The sequence below is a fragment of the Coloeus monedula genome (genome assembly GCF_965178545.1).
Source record: "Coloeus monedula genome assembly, chromosome: 3".
Classification (NCBI taxonomy): Eukaryota; Metazoa; Chordata; class Aves; order Passeriformes; family Corvidae; genus Coloeus; species Coloeus monedula.
In genome coordinates, this window is record NC_138783.1 from 24,686,065 (window position 1) to 24,708,750 (window position 22,686).

The following is a 22,686-nucleotide window of genomic DNA, read 5'->3' on the forward strand; positions in this document are numbered from 1 at the left end:
CTTTCATCTGGAGAGCAACAGTGATTGTGCTGGGGGAGCATGATCTATTTTTCATGTCTCAGTCTTTCTTATTATTTAAATTAATGTGAGTTGCAGTTGTCATGAAGTGAAGGATTGACGGCAATTAACTAGAACAGGCTTGGTGCAAGCTGTTTCTGCACAAGCCTGTTCTACCTAGCTCTGTCACTGTGTCTTGCCTGGGACTTGAAATCTCCCACACCAGCTCTGACCTTGTGCCCCTCCTGCCCTGCAGCCCTCCCAGTCCAGGGCACCCTACAGTATCTCTGCCCTTGCCTCATTCCTGCCTTGCAGCTTCCCTTCTCTTCCAATGCGAGCTTCTGTCACGGAGAATGGCCACTGGTTACTTTGGGGTTTGTTATTTACTGTCAGTGACGTGGAAGATGAGATGCTGGGCTGGCATCAGCCTTGTCCTGTAGATGTGAAATGTAGAAGAAATGAATACGTGAGTTCCAAGTCATTCTTCTTAGTGTTCATTTCCATCGCTCCAGAATCAGTCCCTGCTGTGGGTGGGGCATCCTCCCTCTCTGGGGATGGAGCAGTGGGGTACTACAGTGTGCAACCAGGGGGATGCTAAGCACAGTGTAATGGATATCCCATGTGATTTACACTGAAAGGGTGGAAAAAAAATCTGGTAGTCTTATATTTTTCAGCAGTACCAGAGACCCTGACAGGGCTTTCCCATGGTCCTTGGAGCCAGAGGAGTCCAGCAGCAGCCTGGTTTCCCCTGAAAGAAAAAGTTGTAGTCAGGATATGAAAATGCCTGGAAGCTCTGTTTAGCTGTAGGACTTGCCCTGCTGTGGGGCTGCAGCCTGTGGGTTTGCCTCTGCTAATGGTTCAGAGCGGCCAGACACAAAAGAGTTTTCCACTTGAGGGTCAACAGGAGATGGCTGGGCAAATAGAGGTTGTGACACCCAGAAGATTCTGGTCCCAGGAGGTGTTATTCTCAGCAATCCTTCTTCCAGCAGTCTGGGACCTGTGAAAACATAATACAACCTACACATGGGGAAAAATAATAAGGTCAAAGCTTCTCATTTTAAGGCTGTCCTAAAAAGGTGTGTGCAAAGTAATGACAAGTGCCAAGGAGGCAATGCTAACTGTTGCTGGTGCTGACAGTTTTGGCATTTTAACATGCTGGCTTGATGCCCTGAAAATTAAAAGTCTCTGACTTTTTATCTGAGTGAAATTATTGTCCACTGGCTTTGGATTCTAAGCAGATGAAGCCAAGCCAGGTTTTAAATTTAGAGGGAAATTATTTCCTGCCCTATTCCCCCTCGTCTTAGCCTTTCCTTGCCTCCTGACCAGGGTGGCAGCTGAAAGGAGCCAGCCATTATATTCCTAACAGGATTTCAGCCTTGGATGTCCTTTCCACCCTCATCTGAAAAAGCGGCAAGCCAGATATGACCATCTGGACACATGCTCTTCCTCTTGGGCATTCGGTAGGCATGGTCAGATCTGCTTGTACTGGCTGAGTTTACTTGATCCTCTGTGAAGTAAAATGTCTTGACAGCTTTGGAAAGTGGCAGTTTATACATGTCCCAACTGGAGGTCTGCTGCTGCCCTGTAGTAGCTTTTGGTGCTCTCTCCTCAGCCATTTTGGCTGGCATTGCACCATTCTGCTAGGACTTCACAGTGGCCCACAGCTCCACCTGCTAGTTCTGCTTAGTTCTTCTTGTTTGCTCCACAGCTTTTTTTCCTCATGAAAATGTTAACCCCTTGAGGTTATGGTAATATTCCCAGAACGTGGTGTAGCTACTGGTTTTATTCTTGGGCTCTGCATACACAGGTTTGCCAGTGCACCATGGAGAAGCTGTGCTGAGTGTGCTCCAAAGTCACTGTCCTTGTGCCCCCTGACAGAACACTGGGGCAGAAATAGCAGCCTCTTGTTCTTTCCAGACTAAGCCCCTCTGTCCTCTTCTGTGCATGTTGGTCTTCTCTCAGGTGTGAGGTGGCCCTCTGAATTGCTTTGTTCCCAGTAAGTAAGAGTAGCAGTTTGGATTTCTGCACTGGAACTTTCAGGGCTCTACCAGCCTGCAGGTCTGCTGGCTGGAACAATGCACAGGTCTGTTCTGAGCCATGGGGACAGGGTGTTCCACTCATCCACTGGGAAAGAAAGGAGGTGAGTTTCCATCCCCTCTTTGAGGAACCTAGTCCTGTGTTTGACTTTCTGAAAGTAAAAGCTTTTTCCTCGTTTTGGGTCAGAATTTTCCCTACATCGCAGCTCATGTTTGCTGCTTTTCACTGTTCACTGTGCACCTCTGTGCATCTCTGAGAAAAGCCTGCCTCTGTCTTTTCCACACATTCCCACTCACTTTTTGTAGAGAGCAATAAGATCTCCCTTAGCCTTCTCTTCTTCAGACTGAACAGACCCATTTCTCTTAGGTTTTCCTGGTAAGTCATGTGCTACAGTCCTCTGACCATCCTGGGAGCCTTCCAGTGGACTTGCTCCAGTGTGTCAATGGCCTTCTTGTACTGGGGAGCCCAAGACTGATCTAGTGCCTGAGATTCTGTCTAATAACCACCATGTAAAGGGTTTCAGATGCACCCCTCCACTTATGGGGTTACTCTCTTGCTAATACAATCCGGGGTGCTTGGTCTTTGCTGCAAGGGCATACTGCTAACTCATGCTGAACCTAAAGGACCCCCACGTGTTCTGGACTGCTTAAGCCTAGCACTTTCTCCCTTCCAAAAAATGTCGAGGTGGTTGGTCCCTAATGAGGAACTGTGATTGTGAGGCTTCTTCTACCTGTCTGAAGCAGTCTTTGTCTATTGCCTCTTCTTTATCAAATGGTTGGTAATAAACACCAAGGAACAAGGGTGACACTGTGATATCCTCTGATCCTTACATCTGAGCTTTCAGCTAGTTCACCATCCAGAGCTGGGTACATGCCAGCCACTCCTTTGCATTCCTTTTCCTCTCCTTTCCAGCCTGTCTTTCTTAGAAAGCCTGTATCTGAGCTACAGGCCAGTCCTAAGAGCTGCCTCACTCCAGCTCTTCCAGCCCTATGGGTTTACAACACTGTGGATCTGTGTGAACATCTGATTCCTCCTGGTTTTTCACCATGATACCTGCACTGGTGCACAGGCATGTGGGATGGCCCCCCAGCTGTCCTGCTTTCACGAGGCATGCAAAAGCCTTCCCTACTGTGTTGCCCCCCAGCTGCTTCCTCACTGCCCTCTGCATTGTCACTTCTCCACAGATCATGGCAATCCTTCCCCAATGTGCCTGGCTTAAATCCCTCCTTGCCTGGGTGAGTGAGCATGTAGGAAAATAGATGTCTGCCTCACTTTGCTCGACAGGTCCTCTTCCTTCGAGGGGGTCCCATGGTCATAGATGCTCAAGTGTTGTCCATGAATTTGGGGCCTACACAGAGAGGCTAATGAGCTGTGGGGGTCAAGAATATTCCTGTGAATCCAGCAACACAGCTGGAAGTAGTGAGCTGTTCTCTTCAGGCTTCATTTCCTTTTCCCCACCTAGCTTATAGGCAGCTTTGCCTCAAAAGGACCATCAGCCACTCCTGCCAAAGAGGGGGAAGGGGAAGCTGCTGTCTGTTTACTCGTGGTAAGCAAAGCAGAAAATGATGTTGTTTCCTTCCTCGCTACACACAAATTTGGAAGCCGAAAATATATGAAAGAAAAAAAAATTAGAGGATTCCTTTTTAATCAAACTCCCTCACCACCTGACATGGGGTGTGAAGCATGGAAGCAAGACATGGATGTGAGAGAGGAAAGACTGCAACAGCTGGCACACTCCACACCTGGAGGTTTCTGTTCAGGTCCCAGTTCATGGTCACTCTGGTCCCATGACACAAATTCAGCTTGGAAGGTTTTTAAGGATCTTGAATGCCCAAGTCACGGCATCTTAAAGACTCTGCTGTGCCTTTGGTGCTGTGATATGTGGGGTGCAGTCATCCAGAAGCTGTCTACTGCAGGTCGCCCATGGGGGATCCTTCTTGGCTGAAAGATGTCACAGAAACCAATAACTAATACACCCTCTGAGTCGGTGCCTGGAAGCCTGGCATCCTGCAGGAGGATGTAGAACTCCATCTTTGGAGTGTAAAAATTAGCTGGGATGATACTTGGAGCCTGCTGACCCCTTCCATGCAGACTTGAGGCACGCAGGCAAGTTCTTAGAGGTCATTTTATGAAGATCCCCAAACTTTTCCAAACACACAGCATTGCTGTTGCAGCAAAGGCCATTTCTACCTGGAGACCCTTGAAATACAAACTACACAAGAGTACATACTGCTCTGATGTCATTTCAGAAACCCAGGTAGTAGTGAAGAGCGTGCAGTCTGTGAGATGAGTTTGTGGCTGGCTCTGGTTAATAGGCAGGTAGATTAGTAAGCCAGGCAAGCTGCCCTCCATAATTCTGCTTCTAACAAGGTCAAACTTTCTTTTGCCTTCACAGTTCCACCAAAGATCTCCAATATCTCCTCGGACATCACCGTGAATGAGGGCAGCAATGTGACCCTGGTTTGCATGGCAAATGGGCGTCCTGAGCCTGTCATCACCTGGAGGCACCTCACTCCTACAGGTAAGAAATCCAACTGTATTCAATTTCTGGACCATGCAGTAGTTTCCTTCTCTTCCAGCATCAAAGAAAATTTCAGTAGCAATCTAGGCAGCTATAGAAAAGTGGCAAGAATCTTAAATGTACTTCAAGCTTGTTTTGTGGTGTGAATTCCCAGGCACAATAACCAGGTTTTCCAAGTGAACAAATGAAATTACTTCAATAGATGCTCTACAGAATTGGACCCGTAATTCTATTTGGCTTAGGTCTTCATCTAGTTGTCCCAGTCTGTTCTGCTGGTAATGCACAGCACAGTGGTGGAGATAAAATGCTGCTGGTGCCAGACTGAAGGAAAAGGATTTCTGTTGAGACAGTACATAAAAGAGGTTCTCTCTGAAAACCATGGGATTTGCTTCCTACTGATTTGCCTTAAAAGGGAGAGGCAAATAGTGGCCCAGTTTATTTCATATTACTCTCCACTTTGGCAGACAGCCAGAAGTCTTGTGTCTTCTGAGATGAGTAAAGAAGGCATTTGATCTTCAAGGTGAGTGAAGAGCAGGATGGTGACAGAATAAAGGAAAACTCGCCATCTTTGTTGTGCTATCTGACTGTGCCCTCCATGGTCAAGGACATGGCTAGGATGGAAGGAGAATATCCTTTCAGTAGCCAGACTCTATGGGGTTAGCAGCTTGGGTTGCAAGGAAACCTTCAACCCATAAAGATTTAACAGTAGGATGAGAACAAGAGGTAAGTTTCTATCCCTCCATATCATGTCCTTGGAGGAGAGAAAAACTCTTTAGATGATTTATCTTCCTATCAGATGTTCTTTAATCTAAAATGCATGGGTTAAGCATTGATTAGCCCCATATGAATGGTCTTCTGTGATAGTCCCATATATATAAAGGGTTAAAGAGGATTTGAGGTAGGCAGAGAACAAACATTCTGCATGTGCTAGAGATAGTGCAACTTTCTACTGCAGTTCAGCAGCCAGAAAAGGGGAGAATGTTGCAGAAGGAAAGTCGGAGAGAGAAAGATAGAATGACACATTGGAACAGAGCTTAATCTAAGGGCTACATCCAGAACCCCCTGGATTTGGAGCCTGTGGTTGAGGTTGGGGTTACTTAGATTTCCTGTCTCGTCTCTTCAGCCAAACCAAAGTTCTCCTGAGCTTTCATGTGTATGAAGGCCAGATACGCAGTTTGTATTTCTGGCCCATTTCTTGCAATGACAGGAGAAGAAAGATGGGGAAAGCCTGCCAGGAAGAGGTGGGAGCAGGGCTGATGCGGGGAAAACTACTCCTCTCTGGTATCATCGTTACTACCTGACTTTTCTCTTCTGGTTTTTTTCGGAATTAAGCATGACTGTGCCATTTGCATTTATAGGAAAATAGAACCTATTTTTTTAATCTTTAATTATGTATATAGAATCTTCTAGCTGTGGTATTTCTGTTCTTAAAGTTTACTTCATATCAAATCTTCCATCTTACTGCTGCATCAGTCTTTCAGTTCCCTGTGGTAGCCTGTTAATCACCCGATTCTGTCACGTTCCCCCTGTTCCCTCCCTAGCCCTGGTCACTCCCTCAGTTTCTCCCTATTGGCTCCTGTACCCCAACCCCGCCCAGGGACCGCCCCTGGGCCCTTGACAAGACCACCCCGCACTTAGACCACAAGGTCTCTCTACCTTTGAACATCGTGGGGGTGAGATGTGATTAAAGCCTACCTTCTTCATCACCACTGCATTGTAACGCTGCTGGCTGCCGGAGCCAGGTCGCGGGGCTGTCCGCAATGGGCTCCGGGATGAGACTGATGGCATGGCCCTAGGAAACCCCCGCTGTGCTCACAGGGAGCTGCAGCCTGCTAGGCAGAGTCCAGAGGTTACAACAGTTCTCTAACTCCTTCTTGTATTCAAGTAAAAGATACTCCCTAGCTAATCTGTGATCACAGCCTAACACTGAGTTAAGGCCGTTAAATCTTCCTGGAATCTAAGCCCTGGTACACGTGAGAGGCATTCTTCAGAGCAGTAAGAAGATTCTTGTTCTGACTCATCACTTTGGCTGCTGGTGCTTTGTGGGGTATTTTTCAGTTTTACCACCTACTTCATTGTATCAGACACAGATTTCTTTTCTCCTTTTTACAAAAGTCTCCACAGAACAAATCTTAACTCTGGCTATCCCCTCTGGTGAGCAACAGAACTGAAGAATCCCATCCCTACTTTGACTATAGGGACAGTTTTCTTGGCTCTGTTGTTCAGTTTTCCAGCATGTCCCTTCACATTTTTTCTCCCATGCTGTGTGTCTCAGAGGTGTTGCCTTGTTAGCATCCCTCAGCACCATCTCACTGACTCCTTTCCAATCCCTCCTCAGTCCTCCTCCCTGCAGTGAAGCCTGCCAAGCACCTCCTCCGTAACAAGCTAGAGGTTATGATGAAGGGCAGGCAGTCCTCAGTCTGTCACCTCCATGTGTCACTGGTTGTGGTTCTCTCTTTTTCCCCATCTGAACCCATCTGCTGTCTTTTACAGATACAGAGGAAGTGCTTTCAGGCAGACATCAGGTCTTTGAGCAGCATAAAGCCCAGTAAGGCACTTGTCTCAAAATGGGAGACAGAAGGACTTCTTTTAAATGTTTTCCTTGAGGTTGACAATTAATATAAATTCCAAATCTCTTCCAGAGCTGCTGCAGTTGGAAACATGTCTTATCTTGGAATCTCCCTTTTCCAGAACTGCAAAGCATTTTGGCTCCATTTATGAAAGTTTTGAAGACATCTGCTATGCATCAAAGAGCTATTTTAGATCATTGTAAAGGTTTCTGAAATATATCTCTCCTTCAGTTTTTTTCATGGTTAAACTTGTGACTGCAGAACTGGAAGAAAGAGTGTTATTGAGCTTGTGTAGGAGGTTTTGAATGGACAGGTAGTAAAATTAAACCGGTATTGGGGGGCGAGAGTGCCAAATTACTTTTTCTTTGTGCACTCTCCTCAAGGAGTTCATTAGCTACTTTGTTTGCTGTTTCTTTCATTCATTGACTTTGTCAATAGCGTTTGTTGGCTAATTACCCGAGTGAGGACCACAGAAATTATTTCTATCTTCTTGGCTGGGAAGTGGAAGATACAAATGCAAAGGGAAGGCAGTGTTGGTACTTATGCAGAGAAGGTAGGGATGCATGTGATAGTTTGTTTAAATGCTGCAATCGTAGCTAACTTGTCTGCCTATCTGGGAAGTTAAAAAATTGATTTATAAACTGCTATGTTGCTTCCTGTTCTGGTTCTTCAGTGAGCAGTTGAACCAGGCATTTTTCTCACTTCAACTGTAAGTCCTGATGCCCTGAAGCAGCTCACAGAGAATATACCTCTCCTTATCCTGTGAGATAGCTAAAGTGTGACTAAGGTTGATGACTGTAGCACTCACACCTGGGAGGGAGGCAGGTAAGGGGAAAAATACTTTAATAATTCAATGGCAAATGACAATATAGATCAGCTTTAATTTGATGAAAGCAGGAATGACATTCCTTGGAACGATGCAAGTCCTTACTCTCCTCTTGCATTCCTCTTCAGATGATTGACAGATTGTATTTTGGCAGAGCAGGTGGAGAGAGTCACCCAGACCCTTTTCTTTCTTACCTGACAGGCTATTGTTCTGTAGGACATTGGCAGCCAGGTCTAAGTAGTTGTAGATAATTTAACAGGCATTTCCTGGAAGCACAAACAGCTTCATTAGCTCTTCCCCTCCAGCCAGCAGAGCTCTTTTTTGGGATCACTGACCTGCAGCTTCCAGCAGCAGGCTAGCACATCCCTCCCTGCACATGGGCTGATTCCATTTCTGTGATTCAGGACACAGCTGCGGGCTTGTTAAGCCTGCCATACCCTATGACTTTTGCCATCCTGGTTTGTGATGGTAAGCCATAGCAAAGACTGTAAAACTGATGATCTGAAATGGATTTGTCAGGAAATTGTGATGTGTTCATTTAGAGTGGGTGTGAGTATTGATGATGTCCTATGCAGACTGCATGAATTAGCAGCTGTCAGCATTAAGAATACTTCACTAGGGAACACTCTGTAGCCTCTCATCTCCTGAAAGGGAAAAAACGCAGACTCTCTACAAAAAGTGGGTGGCACCCTATTGTTTTATTCTCCTTAATGTCAGTTCATAAGCTGCCTGATCCATGGCCCACAAAGGTATACATTATTTTTTTGTCACTGAGTGCAATAACCTCAAATATGCTGTAGCTGCACCACATCCTGGACGAGGTCCCAGCACAGGACCATGTATCACTTATCACACTGATATGGTCTGTGAGGGCTACCACAGGCAGCCTACCCATCTACAGGTAGTTATGTTAGGAGGAGCTCTGTTTTCCCTCAACCTTGCACCAGGATAACAACTAACACAGTCAAGAAAAGAATCAGTAAAATAGTTCAGAAATGGTAGCCAATGCCTGCTTTCGAGCCCCTCTTAGTTTTACTTCATGTCTCTACTGACTTAGGATTTTTCAGGCTAATGTGTCTTCTCCCTACCTGTAAGACAGTGAGATCACAGTCTAGAGGCTTTATCATTTATCATTTCTCATCTCTATGTCGTACTCAGAGCCAAGCTAGATGCCTGGTTGACTGAAAAAGAGCTTCGTGGGGAGAAGAAAAATTAATGTACACTCATATTCTTACCAATAAACTCTCAAGGGAAGCCCTAAAGAGTGGCCTCCTGTGAATCGGGTTAGCAGCAATATGAACACAGACAGTTGTTGTGGGGTCTTTGGATTACCAGAGATCTCACTGCCAATCCTTTTGCTGTGCATGGGCAGACAAATGCAGAAGAAAAAGCTGTCTCCTGTCCTGAGAAGCTTGTAAAGAGCAGTACCATTCATGTTTCTGCTTCTTTTCCACAAAGCATCAGTGGCTGAAACCTTCCCAAGGACCTTGCTTGTGGGTACTCTGGCAAATGCCTTTAGTACCCATGTGGGTGACATCCTGAGAGCTGGTGACAGGGAGACAAAGCTATTTTGACGAAAGTTGAGGAATTGAGTCCTTTACTGCTTATGCATAACCAGCTGAGGAACAAGCAATTCCCTTTTCCTGGAGAAGCTACAGAGTATGAAACCTGTATAAAGCCACTAGGTATCCCATTCTCGATCCAACTTCCTTGGCCTCAGCCCAGCAAGGCCACTTGATGGAGAAGAAAACACTCTGGATTCTTCTGAATGCTACCTGACAGTCTAAAGATACCCACTTTGGCTCAGAAAAGGAGCTTAGTTATTACAGTGGTAATCACAGCATAAGAAGAACCAGTCTAGACCAAATCAGATAAGTATTGATTGCAACACCCCAGTCCCATGTCACAGCATAAAATGAAAGGAGATGAGAAGGCTTGTCAAATATGCCAGTCTGACTCTCCCTAGAGTGTGCTACAAATTCGCATTGAGTCTTAGGGAATTTACCGTAGCCTGGGAAGTTTAGGAGGGATGGAGAATACAGAAATGTGCCTGCATGCCCTGTGTAATTGAGATGGTATACATATAATATGTTTATAAACAGCTGTAGAACTCATTGCCATGGAAAGTTATTTAAAGACGGGAACTTGGCAAGACTCAGCCAGCTTGTGTATTCTTGAGGATAATGTGAACAAATCTGGATATTCTTGTTATTCACAATAAAAATATTGAAAAGGATGTTAAACTTCATGCTTTAGGGCTCAGAGATCAGGATAAGACCTAAAGTGAAAGAGACAGATTATCTCACGCCCCCGTTCACTTGTGTATTTTCCTTCAGTGCATGGCAGCCTCCTTGTAGAGCTGAGCACTGAAGGAAGCAGAGACAGAGAGCTTTCTGAAGGCATGAGTTAAGAAGGACATATTGGTCACAAGGGACAACTTTGATCATTATGTCCTGTGTTTGCTTGCTTCTCATTGCTGCCTAAGTCCAAAGCCTTGTTGCTTCACTTTGTGTAGCACAGGAAAACCCAGTTTATGCCCAAAGAAATGATCAAACAGAAACCCCTCAGCTGGAGTCACCACAAGTCAGCCCTGCAGTCAATAGGTACTGATGAGTGGGAAGCAGGTTTTTAGGTTATCTAAACCATTTGGATTTAGCCCACCTTTCTGCTGCTCTACTAAAACCTCAGTAAAACAGTTGTGGAGAGAAGCAGTCTTGTTTTGGGATGCTTGGGGTGGGTTTTTGGTTCGGATTTGGTAGGGGTTTTTTTGGTATTACTGTGCCAGTTCTTATGTCACAACCTTCTCCCCCATGAAACTCTCACGAAATTTGAGGTTTACAAGGTATTTGTTCAACTAAACAACTGAGGCAACTGATGATTTTTTTAAACAGGTCTCCTTGTCCTCTTTTTTTTTTTTTTCTTTCATCTTCAAAATACTTTCTGGTAAAAATGGGGTCTCATCCTCCACGGAGACCTTTCAATTTGCCTCTTATACACTCACAGTTTGTTTTAGCACACTTTCTGAGATGTCTTTTTCTCTTGATCTAGTCTTCATCTTATCCAATATGTAGAAGAAAAAAAATAAAAAAGAAGGAAAAGGAAGAGGATGCTGGCTCAAAAAGAGCCTGGGAAACAAGCCAAACTTTCAACTTTTTCAGGTCTTCTCCAGAAGGCATCCAAAGTTGTTTCAACCTCTATTTGCTTCCCACTTACACTTGCTCCACATTTCTTATATTTTTAGAGGTCTGTTTTTCCAAGGGCCTACAAGCTAGATCCCCATTGCCTCCTTCCTCACCTCTCACAAACTGAAGCTGTGAAGGCACTCTCTCCCCAGCACAGTTTCTTTTCTTCCTTCTATGCCCTGCTACACATGCACTGCACAGGGATCCTTCCTCTTGTAATCATCTTGCAATAATGCCACATTCACTTACTGTGGGCTGCGATGCTGTTTCAGTACAAACACTGTTTATGCATGAAACATTCATTTTTTTAACAGCTTTGATTTCTCTCTCCTGTCCCAGGGCAGAGAAGGAGAGCAAGGGCAAAATGAGTATTTTGGCATTTCTGGAGAAACAGACAAATAAAGCTGCTGTGAGGAGGAAATTTACCCTGCTGCCTTCAGCAGTGGTTGGAGGGGAACATGTGGACTCTTCTGGTCAATGCTTGGCTGCTCCACCTCTGGCAAGATTTTCTGTGCTGTTGCTGCCAAGATGTGGCAGTTCTATACCAAGCTAGTTGCCTTCCTGCCCCGAAAAACATTTCTCCTTACAGCAAGTTGGAGTGTGGTAGAGTTGCCTCCTTTTTATCTTCTCCCAGATGGGTACCAATTCTAGTTGGTCAGGCTGTTGAAGTCTTTTCTGTGGCATTTTAAAGGCTGAGCTGGATTACGTCCATATTGAAACTTTCCTCCACCTACAGAAAAGCAGCATTTTTACAGTTCACTGCATGCTGTAATATTACTGTCTTTGCAGTGCTGTGCCTGTACCCTCAAGCTTAGTGCTGCTCAATGGGGGCACTCCTGTTAAGCTGGGACATCCAGGAATAGCCAGCTACTTTCCCTCCCCTAACTCCATGGGACAGTCTTGAGGGATCCCAGAGAGCTAGATGTGGAGTGAAAACTGAGCACCCCAGAAGATGAGTATTCAAAATCTCCCATAATTAATGATAGAAAAAGGAATTGCCATGTACTTTCACAAGCAGGATCACAACAGCAGCTTAATGAACTTTCCAATTCTCCATCATTCCCACCCATTGCACAGACCCATTGAAATCAAGGGACTATTTTGCCCTGACTAGGACAAAAAGATGAGAGGTCTGCTAAGCCTGCCCTCCTGAGCATGGTAGATGCAGTCCATATTGCTTGCCTTCCCTACCAACCTTCTTTGTTCTCCAAACACACCACTCAGCACTCTGGTAGTCAACTACAGCAAAACAGTGTCTGAAGAGAAGGTTACTGAGTGCAAGACACTGATGAGGTGTGGGGGGGTGTGTGTGTGTGTGTCTGTCTCCCTCTAGTGATCTGAACTCACCAGCCTGATTTGTGTCCTTTGTGCTTGGAGCTGCTGGCTTGGTGACAGAGCTTCTCCAGGTTCACCACAGTAAAGGGTGGATATTTTAGGACTGGGTCCCATTCCACCTGCCATCTGGAGGTCATGTTCCCCATTGGCGCCTGCGTGTTTGCAGCTGTAGTTCACATCTGAAAATTTAGACGTGCTAGTAAAGATACAGAGAGGTTGATTGTGAGTTAAAGAGAGAAAAAATTCATAGCATGTTAAATTGAATAGTTTCAATTCAAACATCCTTAAGAAGGCTAGCCTTAAGAAGAAAATGGGGAGGCTGCATTTTTTTTTCCCTTGTAGCTATAATCTATAAGTAGTTTCACTTTAGGCAAGCATATTTCTCACTCTCTCTTCACAGTAGGAGAGAGACACACTAATAAAAAGGGAAAGTTGAGGTAGTAGCTTATGCTTGGTCTGTGCATTTTTTTTTTTTCTTTTAAAGGGAGAGATTCACCATTTTGTTATTATGCTGTTATGTGAGTACAGCTGATCTCAATGGCTGCACTGACTTCAGTGCCTGGTATATTCTGCACTGGAGCCAGACCTACTGTCTCATCTCAGGACCCCGGTGAGCGTGGATGACAGCATCTGCTGCAGCACACGGGTCCTGCCAGGACAGTGATGTCTGGAGGGAGCTTCCTGTACAGCCCCAAAGCCTTCACCCCTTCAAGCATCTCTCGCACAATTATCCTACTTTCTCTTGCCTCTGCCTCCACCCCCACACCAATCCCACTGATGAAGCTGCTTAGCTTATATATTCTAGCTCTAGAGATAGCTGGAAAATAGTGAGAGAGAGAAGAGAGGGGTGTAGGGAGAAGCAGATTATTTACAAGTCTCCTGTATGTGTTGATAGACCTAGGGCAAAGAGAAAGCTGGCTTTAGGGGCAAGACATCCTGAACCTGCTTGCCATGACAACCACAGCAAGGTCAGATGTCACTGAGCCTCCTGCAGTGTGGAGCTTTTCTCCCAGGCCTGAATACAGTTGTAGTGGGAGTGGGAGTCTCCCAGCTGAAGGCACTGAGCTATTTTGGTAACACCAGGCTGCGACAGACCCTGGTGTTGTGTACGCTTGTGCTCTGTTTGCTTCGTCAGCCTCCTTTCTGAGCATTTCAGAAATATGTCTTCGGAACATCCCTCCCTTTCCTGTCTGAAGAAAAGCGTGAGAGACTGAAAACATGATTCAGGGGCTTGTTTTTTCTTGGGAGGTGCATGTATGAAAGCATTGTTCTTATTTCTTCTTCAGATATTCTTTCTTTTTGAACAGCACCTGAAAAATACGACTCTTCTCATGTACTCTGTATTTTTTCATGCACTGGCTGAACAAATCATCCTTTCTCATAAACTCCCAGCGAGTGCCCACCGCAGTGTTACTGCAGCAGAGGAGCAAAGCAGAGGGGCTGGGAGCTGATAGGGAGTGCAGGCCCATCCAGGGAAGCAAGAGCTGTCGTCTGATGCAGCCTTTGAATTTCACGCCCCGTTTGGAGTGACTTGAGCTGTTGGAAAGATAAGCATATACTGCCAAAGGATCAGTACAATCTGCAAGGTAGAAAAGTGTTATGCAGGTATTGATGGTCTGGAAAAGGTATTGATCCTGGGAGATTTCAGTTGTATTGACCGAGGGCTGTGTCAGATTGGAAGGGTCATGGAATGAGGGCAGGACCGTATCTATGGCACTGTAGAGCGCTCTCAAAGAGCCCACACCTTGTCCAGGCTTGTATCCCAGGAAAGTCACCAGTGGGAGATGAGATTGCTGCAGTCTGGGGAAGGCAAAGGGAAGAGAGATGCAGTCTCCCAGGGGCTCCTTAGGCTCCTCATAAGGGTGCTTGTGGGTCACTGCCCTGTTGCATGTGCCTGGCTGAGAATTGCTGGCAGGATCATCCTAATTAATGGCCTCTGTAATGGTCACCATATGTCACTGACACCCTCCTTACCTGCTGTGCAGCCTGTAGATTTGTAAGAACCGCATGAGTATGCAGGTGCACACTGCTGCATGCATTATTTGTGAGCGCTTGACTGTGTGTTTATTTGTATGTTCACCGTGCTGGTATCTGTCCATGCAGTTTGCTGCACAAGTAAGCTTTTTGATGTTTACCAGCCTTATCCACCAACCTCAAAGGCTTGCATTTCCTTTAAGGTAGAATTGTGAAACATAAGAGTAAGCATGAAAAATAAGAGCAGAGTACCTGCCATGGTTCTGTACACCTGTCCAAACCCTGTCTGTACATGCTAAACTACAGCTGCATGATAGGGACAAAGATGTAGTATTTTTAGAGTCAATCATGATAAGAGACAATATTTCAGAAGTTCCCCAAACTGCAGAAGTTCAGGTCAGGCTCCAAACTCTTCAACTTCAGCCTCTCTCTGACATTCTTGCTTTTATCTATTGCATTTATCTCTGCTGTACTTGGGCATCTTCCAAGCAAATAAATAATTGGATCCTGCTTCTGTCTCCCCTTCTGCCCAAGGGACTTAAAGGTAATTTGTGCTGACTGTTGGGCTTTGGGTATGTGGTGGGTTGACCTTGGCTGGATGCCAGATGTCCACCAAGCTGCTCTCTCACTCTACCTCCTCAGCAGGATGGGGTGGGGGGAGAAAATAAGATGGAAAAAACTCTTGGGTCAAGATAAAGGCAGTTTGATAAAGCAAAATCAAAGGCTACTTGCAGAAGCAAAGGAAAACAAAATATTTATTTTTACCCTCTACTTGTCACCAGCAGGCAATCTTCAGCCTCTTCTCAGGAAGCTGGGCTTTAGTACACATAATGGTTTCTTCAGAAGACAAAAGTGTCATAGTAATGAATGCCCCTACCCCTTTCTCTTGGCTTTTATTGCTGTGCAAATGCCTGATGGTGCGCAATACTCCTTTGGCCAGTTTGGGTCAGCTGTTCCGGCTGTGTCCCCTTCTGAGATCTCACTCATCTTCAGTCTACTGGTGAAGGGGAAATGTTGTTGAGACAGCCTTGATGCCAGCACCCCTCAGCAGTACAAAGCACTGGTTTGTCATCAACACCTTTCTAGCTCCCAGTGCAAAGCACAGCGCTCTGAGGTCTGCTGTGGGGAAAATAAACTCCATCTCAGCCAAACCCACTCCAGGGTTTGGAGGCTGCCATGGCAGAAGGGACCCAGGGCACATATAGGTAGATGGTCCTTGTGCTGTGGAATTCTAAGTGACCCCGTTTCCTGTGGGGAGCACTGCAACCATTTGACTGTTGTGAGGAGGATTGCTTGTGGCTCTTGGGAGCTTTCCAGGGGACAACACAGGGAAGCCCATGTTCTCTAGATATTCCTTCAGCAAGCTTCATCTTGGATGCCTGGAGCTGCAGTTACCATAACTTGAGTGAAAAACACAGACCCATGGAGAGGCAAGTCTCTCCTTGCAAGAGGCTGGGATGGGTCATGGAATCCATGCACAGAGCAGAGGCTGTAAGGGACTTGGGAACAAAGAAAAGTCACATTTGCCATGCAGCATCTCCTGCATGAGACCCAGGGAAGATGAGGGAAGGAGGCTGTTAACTTGAACAGACAAAAGTAATTAGAGGACTAAAATAATAGATTAATGAGCAGCCAGTGTCAGGGGAACTTATTAATTATCAGTAGAGGATTTCCTTCAATGTGCAGGCTGGCCGAGGGCAGGCAAGATAGCAACTGAAACTCAAGTCTCATTTAAGGAAGCTGCTAAGGAATTAACAGCACTGGGTGTCTGGAGAATGATAGCAGAGGTTGACTTAAATGTTTCCTTTGAATCTCGTGTTCTGTGTGGCTCAGGTAATGGCTGGGGATGAGGGGAATCTGGGAAACACTAGATTGTATCTACCCAACGTTAATAATGGCTCAATAAAAATGCTCTGATAAGAACACATTAAAGTTGCACAGTTAAGCACTCACAAGCCAGGTAAGGTAAGATTTAAGGTTACAGATGCAACCTTAGCTCTTCTCCTACTGAGTGTACCTTAGTAGGCAGCCTCTAATTAAGGGGCATTGGGCTATTGCTCAAGTAATATATCACAACATCAGTTAATGGTCTCTTTGGCTTTGGAGAGGTGCACAGAGTGTCTCATAATATTGTGGGTTTGTCTGTGTGCGCCTGATAAACAGAGTTCATTTTAATTATGGCACTGAGCACACTGCATTAGTTGTACTGGAACCAAGCACAATGGTTTAGAACATGAGGTCTGTTTAGACTGTTCAATTCTCTCAGGTCAACATTTCACATGTCAGAAAGCAGTAGTCATGGAAGATGTTGACATTAGGGGCAAGTTGTGTTGAAAATGGAGCTTTCCTTTCTAAGGACTGATTTCTGCTCCTTTAGCTGAACATATTGTGGTCTTTTGCCTTACTGAAGCATTCAGACTGTTCACAGGGTGAGACAGTACTCTGTCCCATCAGACTATGCCACAAAACAATGCCTTCCATCTTTCACCCAGGAGGTAACTTTTCATATAGCAACATGTTTTGCATTTAACATTCCCACATTTACAAGTCTGAGTCTCATTGCAGGTACTATGGTTGTGCTATAATGGGAAAAAGATAAAATGTAAAGGGCAAATCTGTTGTTGGGGAGCATTTGCAGAAGTGAATGGATTCAGTGGTTTTAAACCAGACGTCATAGATCTGACATCCTTCCTTTACAGTAATGCTGAGTTGTTAGGCTGCCCATTGAACACAAAGTTCTTTGAGGAGAAGCCATCCCTTCTGCTGTGTAAGTCCTTGAGTAAAAACCTCTGTCTTTGCCTGCTTACCCTCACTGCAGTAGCCTGAGATTTCTCAGAAGCCACCGTCTGTGCATTTGACAAACAAGATCTGCAGCACCCTTGCTATCCCACTGCTATCCCACTGTTACCCCACTGCTCATCCTTGCAGCTCGGTAAGGAGGCCTGCCTTGGCTGCATTTGGAGCAAATAATCAGCATTGTTGGACTATGAGTTTTTTTCAAATCTGTTGGGCATCGTGTGAGCTGGGGTGCAGACTTGCGTGGGAGTTTGAGAGCATCTAAAGCAGTTCAGATGCCCTGAGCTTTATTTTTTGCATTTTGGATCACTATCTAAAGAACAGATGGGGTAACAGGAATGGCAAAGGCAAGGGCAGCAGTTTTAGCAGCAGCCAGAGATCTGGAGATATTTTTAAAGGTTTCCAAATGTGTTTTGTCTGCCCTCAGCAAGAAACAATTGAGTTGTGAGAGCTGTCCTTTAGAGGCAGGTGCAGGCTGGTCTGAGTGGATCAGAAGCTCATCAAGAAGGTTATGTGTGAAAAGGAAAGGTCACATAAGCCCAGGTGGCCACAGGAGGAACAGATCTTTTGTGCAAAGTATGAGAGAACAACTGCGAGGAGGAAAAATAGGGAATTTCATAGAAAGCCCATAGTATGGTGAAATAATGCTGATTAATTTCCACAGACCTGCACAGATCTGAAGTGAGCTAAAAATTTCCTTGCTCAGAGACTTTGGGGATCACTGAGCAGAGTTTGTTTAAAAGAAATGAGCTTCATCTGAGAGGTTTTGCAACTCGTGCTAATGAGAGTCTGTCTGTCAAACTTAAGTGGCATCAAGTGGCCTAGAACAAGGGCTCTTGGGCGTTAAATGGTTCCTACCAAATACCAAGCCCATTACCACAATTGGCTGTTGTAGACCTCTAAACGGCAAAAGTGATTAAATTGGTCGTTATGAAACGCTAAAGATGCATAATTATGAAAAATAAGGTTTGAGTAAGAGGAGATTTCAGCTCACTTGCTGCTTTGTATCTCAAGTAGGAATAAATGTAGAAATGTTTTAAAAGCATCCAAGGGTTGCCCCTTGTCTGGTTTTCTCCTGACAGTCTGGAAATTATGAATGTGTTTGGAAGTGAAGGTGTTCTTCCAGTGTCTAGGCTGCTATAAAACCTGGAGACTGAATATCCCAAGTCTGCCTCTCTGCATAAGATAGTGTTTCATTGTCCAGTCTCTCCCTTCTCTTTGCTAAGGTGAGATCCACTGCACAACTTCCCTTGCTCACCCTGGCATATCAAGCACTCTTGCCTTTTCTGGGAGGGAGGGAGGGAGAGAGGGAGGGAGGGATGGATTTAAATTCTCCAGGTGTCAAGCTCAGGCAGTGCTGCAGGCATGGGCACAGGTATGTTTTCTTCTCCTAGGAAATCCTCAGCTGTTCCAGAGGGCTCTTCTCCATGCCACAGAGAGAGGCTTTCTAGGAGGCAGTTTAACAAAGGTCTGTTGCAAAAATCAAGTGTTAAGCTTTGGTCGCAGTGCACAAGAGGGCAGGGGGCACTGAGTATCCATGGAACTCTCTACAGATGGGCAAGGGAGTTGAACTAAGAGTTGCAGAGCTGTTACGCATTGTTGAGCATAGGGTGTTGTAGCGGTGCTGCTTCGGAGCACCCCTCAAATGTTGTTCTCCAGTTAAAAGGCTGGAATAGCACCAGGCAGAGAGCAGAATATAAGCACAGGGGTTCTCTGGCACAGCTCAGCCTACCCAGACTTCCTAAAGTTCTGATGTTCCTGGTTTGCACAGACCTTCAGCAAGAATAGATTATTTATTCATTTTACTTCCTTTTTAGTTCTCTCCCTCTTTAGTGCCACCCCATCTCTAGAGGAGTTTCTAAGGAGTTTTATAGCCTCCTTAGAAAGAGTAATAGTGGTACTGAGTTATCTACAGCCCCTGGGGCCCTCTGTTCTCCTTGGGCTGCTGCTTCTCACTAGGTGTGTGGTTGCTGAGCCACAGAGCCAAGTCCTTGTTTCTCTTGTCGAAACTAAGTGGTCACTAGGGATGTGCTGGTATTTACATTCCATTATTCCTGTATGAGGTATGTAATGTACTAGGAGATCCTACCCCAAACTCTGCTGACCATTCATCTCCCTCATCTGTCTCTGCTCACCTTCCTTCCTCATGTGACAGCTGATTGTTGAGTATCTTTCAGGAACTTGATTTGTTTGTGGATCAAATGCCTTTAAAAAATGATCAGACATTGCCTGGCATCAGAGTGTGTCATTTAAAGCAGTAGTTGCTTTTAAGAAAATACTCACTGTGTGTCATTCATGGCATTATTCATATCCCAGAAGACAAGTAATGTCATCTGCATATCAATGTGAGGTTGTGCAAGCCACTAGTTGGCTGATTTGCCATATAAAGTTGTGTTTTCCTCAGTACTCCTGTGGCTGCTATAGTCAAAATAAAGTATACTGTGTCTTAAATGGAAAGCCAGCTATCTCTGCCTTTTGAAGGGGCTGCATTCTTCACAGAGCTAAAGTTGTAACACACCTCTTGGCACTTACCTGTGCCTCCAAACCTAACACTACTCAACCAAATTTGACCTGTCTGGAAAAACTACTTGTGTTAATTTAAACAGAGTGAGATGCATCCTGAAAAGTTTCAGACCACTCTCAAGGTGCTGATGAGAGGACAGGCTGTGAAAATGATTTGATTTCAATCCTTAGATGTTTTAAAATTTTTTCTAATTTTTTTCACAGCTTCTTGCAATTTACACATAGTTACTGGCTTAAATCCCCAGCTGCACAGCAAAAGATTATTCTCTATAAGGGTGAATGTTTCCGTGAATTCTGGTTATGGGAATGCAGAAGTATTTCATTATTGGAGCTCTCTTTTGGAAAACCCAATGACCACTATGAAGTTCTTTGCCCACACGGTAGCTTGTAGGCATTTTTTAAAATGTCTACATTTAAATTCCTCTGAAATCATGAATAAAATTATCTAAATTTCCCATATTATTAGCCTAGCTTATACTAAATAATAATAGGGTTGTGTTTGTCATTGTCTGTGGATTTGACACTTACGGGTGTTTTTATCAAGATCTTGCTCACTTGAGGATTAAGCTTTCTCACTGGAAACACTTTTTTGCAGAAACAAAACAAAAATTAGCCCAGATGCCTTGAAGGCCTTAATATGTGTTCAGGGAACAGTTTTTCACAAAGTTATGCACTAGAGAGCTTGCAGGAGAGAAGGAGTCAAAAACTGATCTGGGTTTCACATGTGGAACCTTTTCCCAGCATATTTCATCTTATAATTTGGCCTGTAAGCCCCAACTGCATGCTAATCAATTGCTCTTGACGAGAATGGCTTGGATAACAAAAAGTGTGTGGGGGGGAAGCTCAGTTATTTAACCAAAGAGATTTTCGTATAGTTTGGAAAGGCCTCAAGACCTCCTCAAAGTTTATGGCCTTTGTGGCCAGGATTTCAGTGTCTGGGAATTGTACGGGGAATTGTACCTAAACAGGGAAGCTGCATGTTTCCAGCCTTAAAATGAATATACTATTGGCAAACACTGCCCTGTGACTGTGGTCTTACTGATATTTGCTATTGTTTTGCTGATCTTTATCACATCACTCCGATTTGCAGTTCTTTTTTAATCTAGTGGTTATACAATATCAATAAATCTATGAGGGAATGTTGCAAATTCCTGTTTCCACCTGTCAAACCCTAGCTTGGAAATTCAATTTTAAGGTTGTAAATAGAATACACTTGGACTTGTCTTCACATTGCTGTGGCAAATGGTGTGCATTGTCTTTATGACACTGGAAATAGCTTCACAAGGAGACAGCTTTGTTCTGGAGAGTTGTCCAGAAGAGATTTTTTGAAAGTGACTTTAAATATAAACGTACCATCAAAATACTAATGACAGGAAAGGCTATCCATTTAGCTAGCAAGCCTGCAAACTCAAAGACCCCCTGCTAGCTCTTGTTTAGTAGGCATCAACCTAGCAGAGGAATACCAAAGATATCCCTCTGTTACTTGTCTGTTCTCTTTCTGACCGTTTGTGATGTAGGCTCTCTCCTCTCCAGAATTCCCCATGTCAGGAAAAGAAAATGGAGCGAGGTACCCTTGTCCATAGCTCTTCCGTCAAAGCCTACCTCGTTTATATGCAGGCAATAACTAAATGATGCCTGTGGGGAAAGGCAACAGAGACAGGGCTGGTTGGGCAATTTTAAGCGATCCTTTCCCATGTGCATTTTTCAGTGTTCTGAAGGCTGCTTTAAAAGGTAACTTTACTTTAAATTCCTGGACTTGCAAGAGTGTGAAGAAGCAGGATTATTAAAACCATGCAGCCCCCTTAAGTATCTGAAAGAGAGTGCAGCTTGTACTGAGGTGTTGCACAGGAAGATAAGAACATTTGCTACCTCAAGATGCTGTTCCCAAAACGGCTCATGCAGTCTCCAAAGCATTTGTCCTATAAATGTGGTGCTCAGGACAGGAATGTAGCTGGAACTGCTTCTCTTGCCAGGAGCTGGAAGTTTTGGGGCTATGAGAGTGAAGGAGTGGAAATTGTCAAAGAGCTTGGAGCAGATGCCCATGGGGGAAAGAAGGCTTTGCTACAGCATGCCTGTGTCAAGCAGAAACCCAGCACATGGCGATTCACAATCAGCATCCTCAAGGGCTGAGGCTCCCTCTGCTTCTGCTTCCTTAGGTCATTAAATAAGCACTGCTCTGGGACTTGTCTTTTCTCCTCATATCAACATCAGAAACCAATATTCATAGCCTCTTACATCCTTTCCCCTGCTCAGTGCTGGCAGCTGTTCTCTCACCCCCTTCCTGCACTTGAGATACCTGCTGCAGTAATGGGATCCTCCTGCAAGCTCTTTAATTGAAAGGAATTTCTGTCTGGCCTGAAGATGTCAGGAGGCTGACGGAGACGTGTTTCTATAAAATGAGGCTTGATCTACAGTGCAACAGGCAGCGTCTGGATCACTGAGAATCCTTCATACTCGCTGGCTTCAGCCAGCTTTTCGAGGGGGGAGCGTTAATTAAGGTGCATCTGTCAGGGTGTGGGTGCTGGAGACCCCTCCGGCTCGGCTGCCAGCTCTCCCTCTGCAGCTCAGCCTGCGAGGTGCCATTGCTTCCTTTCCACATGGCGCGTCCCCTTGCCTGCTGTGCCACTTCCATTTCTGATTCCCATCAATTTGAAACAGAGCCCCGCTGACCCTGCTGACCGCTGCTCATACATCTCCCGGCATGGTTAATAATAATGGCCTCTGTGGGAAATGATGGGCTGAGACAGGGAAAGGACATAATGATGCTCTGGCTGGGGTAGGCAGAAAGAGGAAAGTGAAGTGACAAGCAGCTAAACAGCAAGAGAGGGGTATGATGATAAAAACAAACAAACCTGCAAATGTCTAAAAATCCACAGCGATGGCATCCCTGAAACAAATGGGGAGAGACAAGCTTGAGTCCCTAAG

General features: G+C 45.0%; 1 protein-coding gene across 3 annotated transcripts in view; it reads left to right on the forward strand.

Moving 5' to 3' along the window:
- LSAMP (limbic system associated membrane protein) overlaps nt 1-22,686 on the forward strand; it is a gene marked incomplete at its 3' end in the record, with an annotated part of 307,230 nt that overhangs the window by 188,820 nt on the left and 95,724 nt on the right. For all 3 annotated transcript variants that reach the window (XM_082278778.1, XM_082278779.1, XM_082278780.1), the window contains exon 3: nt 4,430-4,555. In XM_082278778.1, coding sequence (XP_082134904.1) covers nt 4,430-4,555 — 126 coding nt within the window. The remainder of the gene's footprint in view (nt 1-4,429; nt 4,556-22,686) is intronic.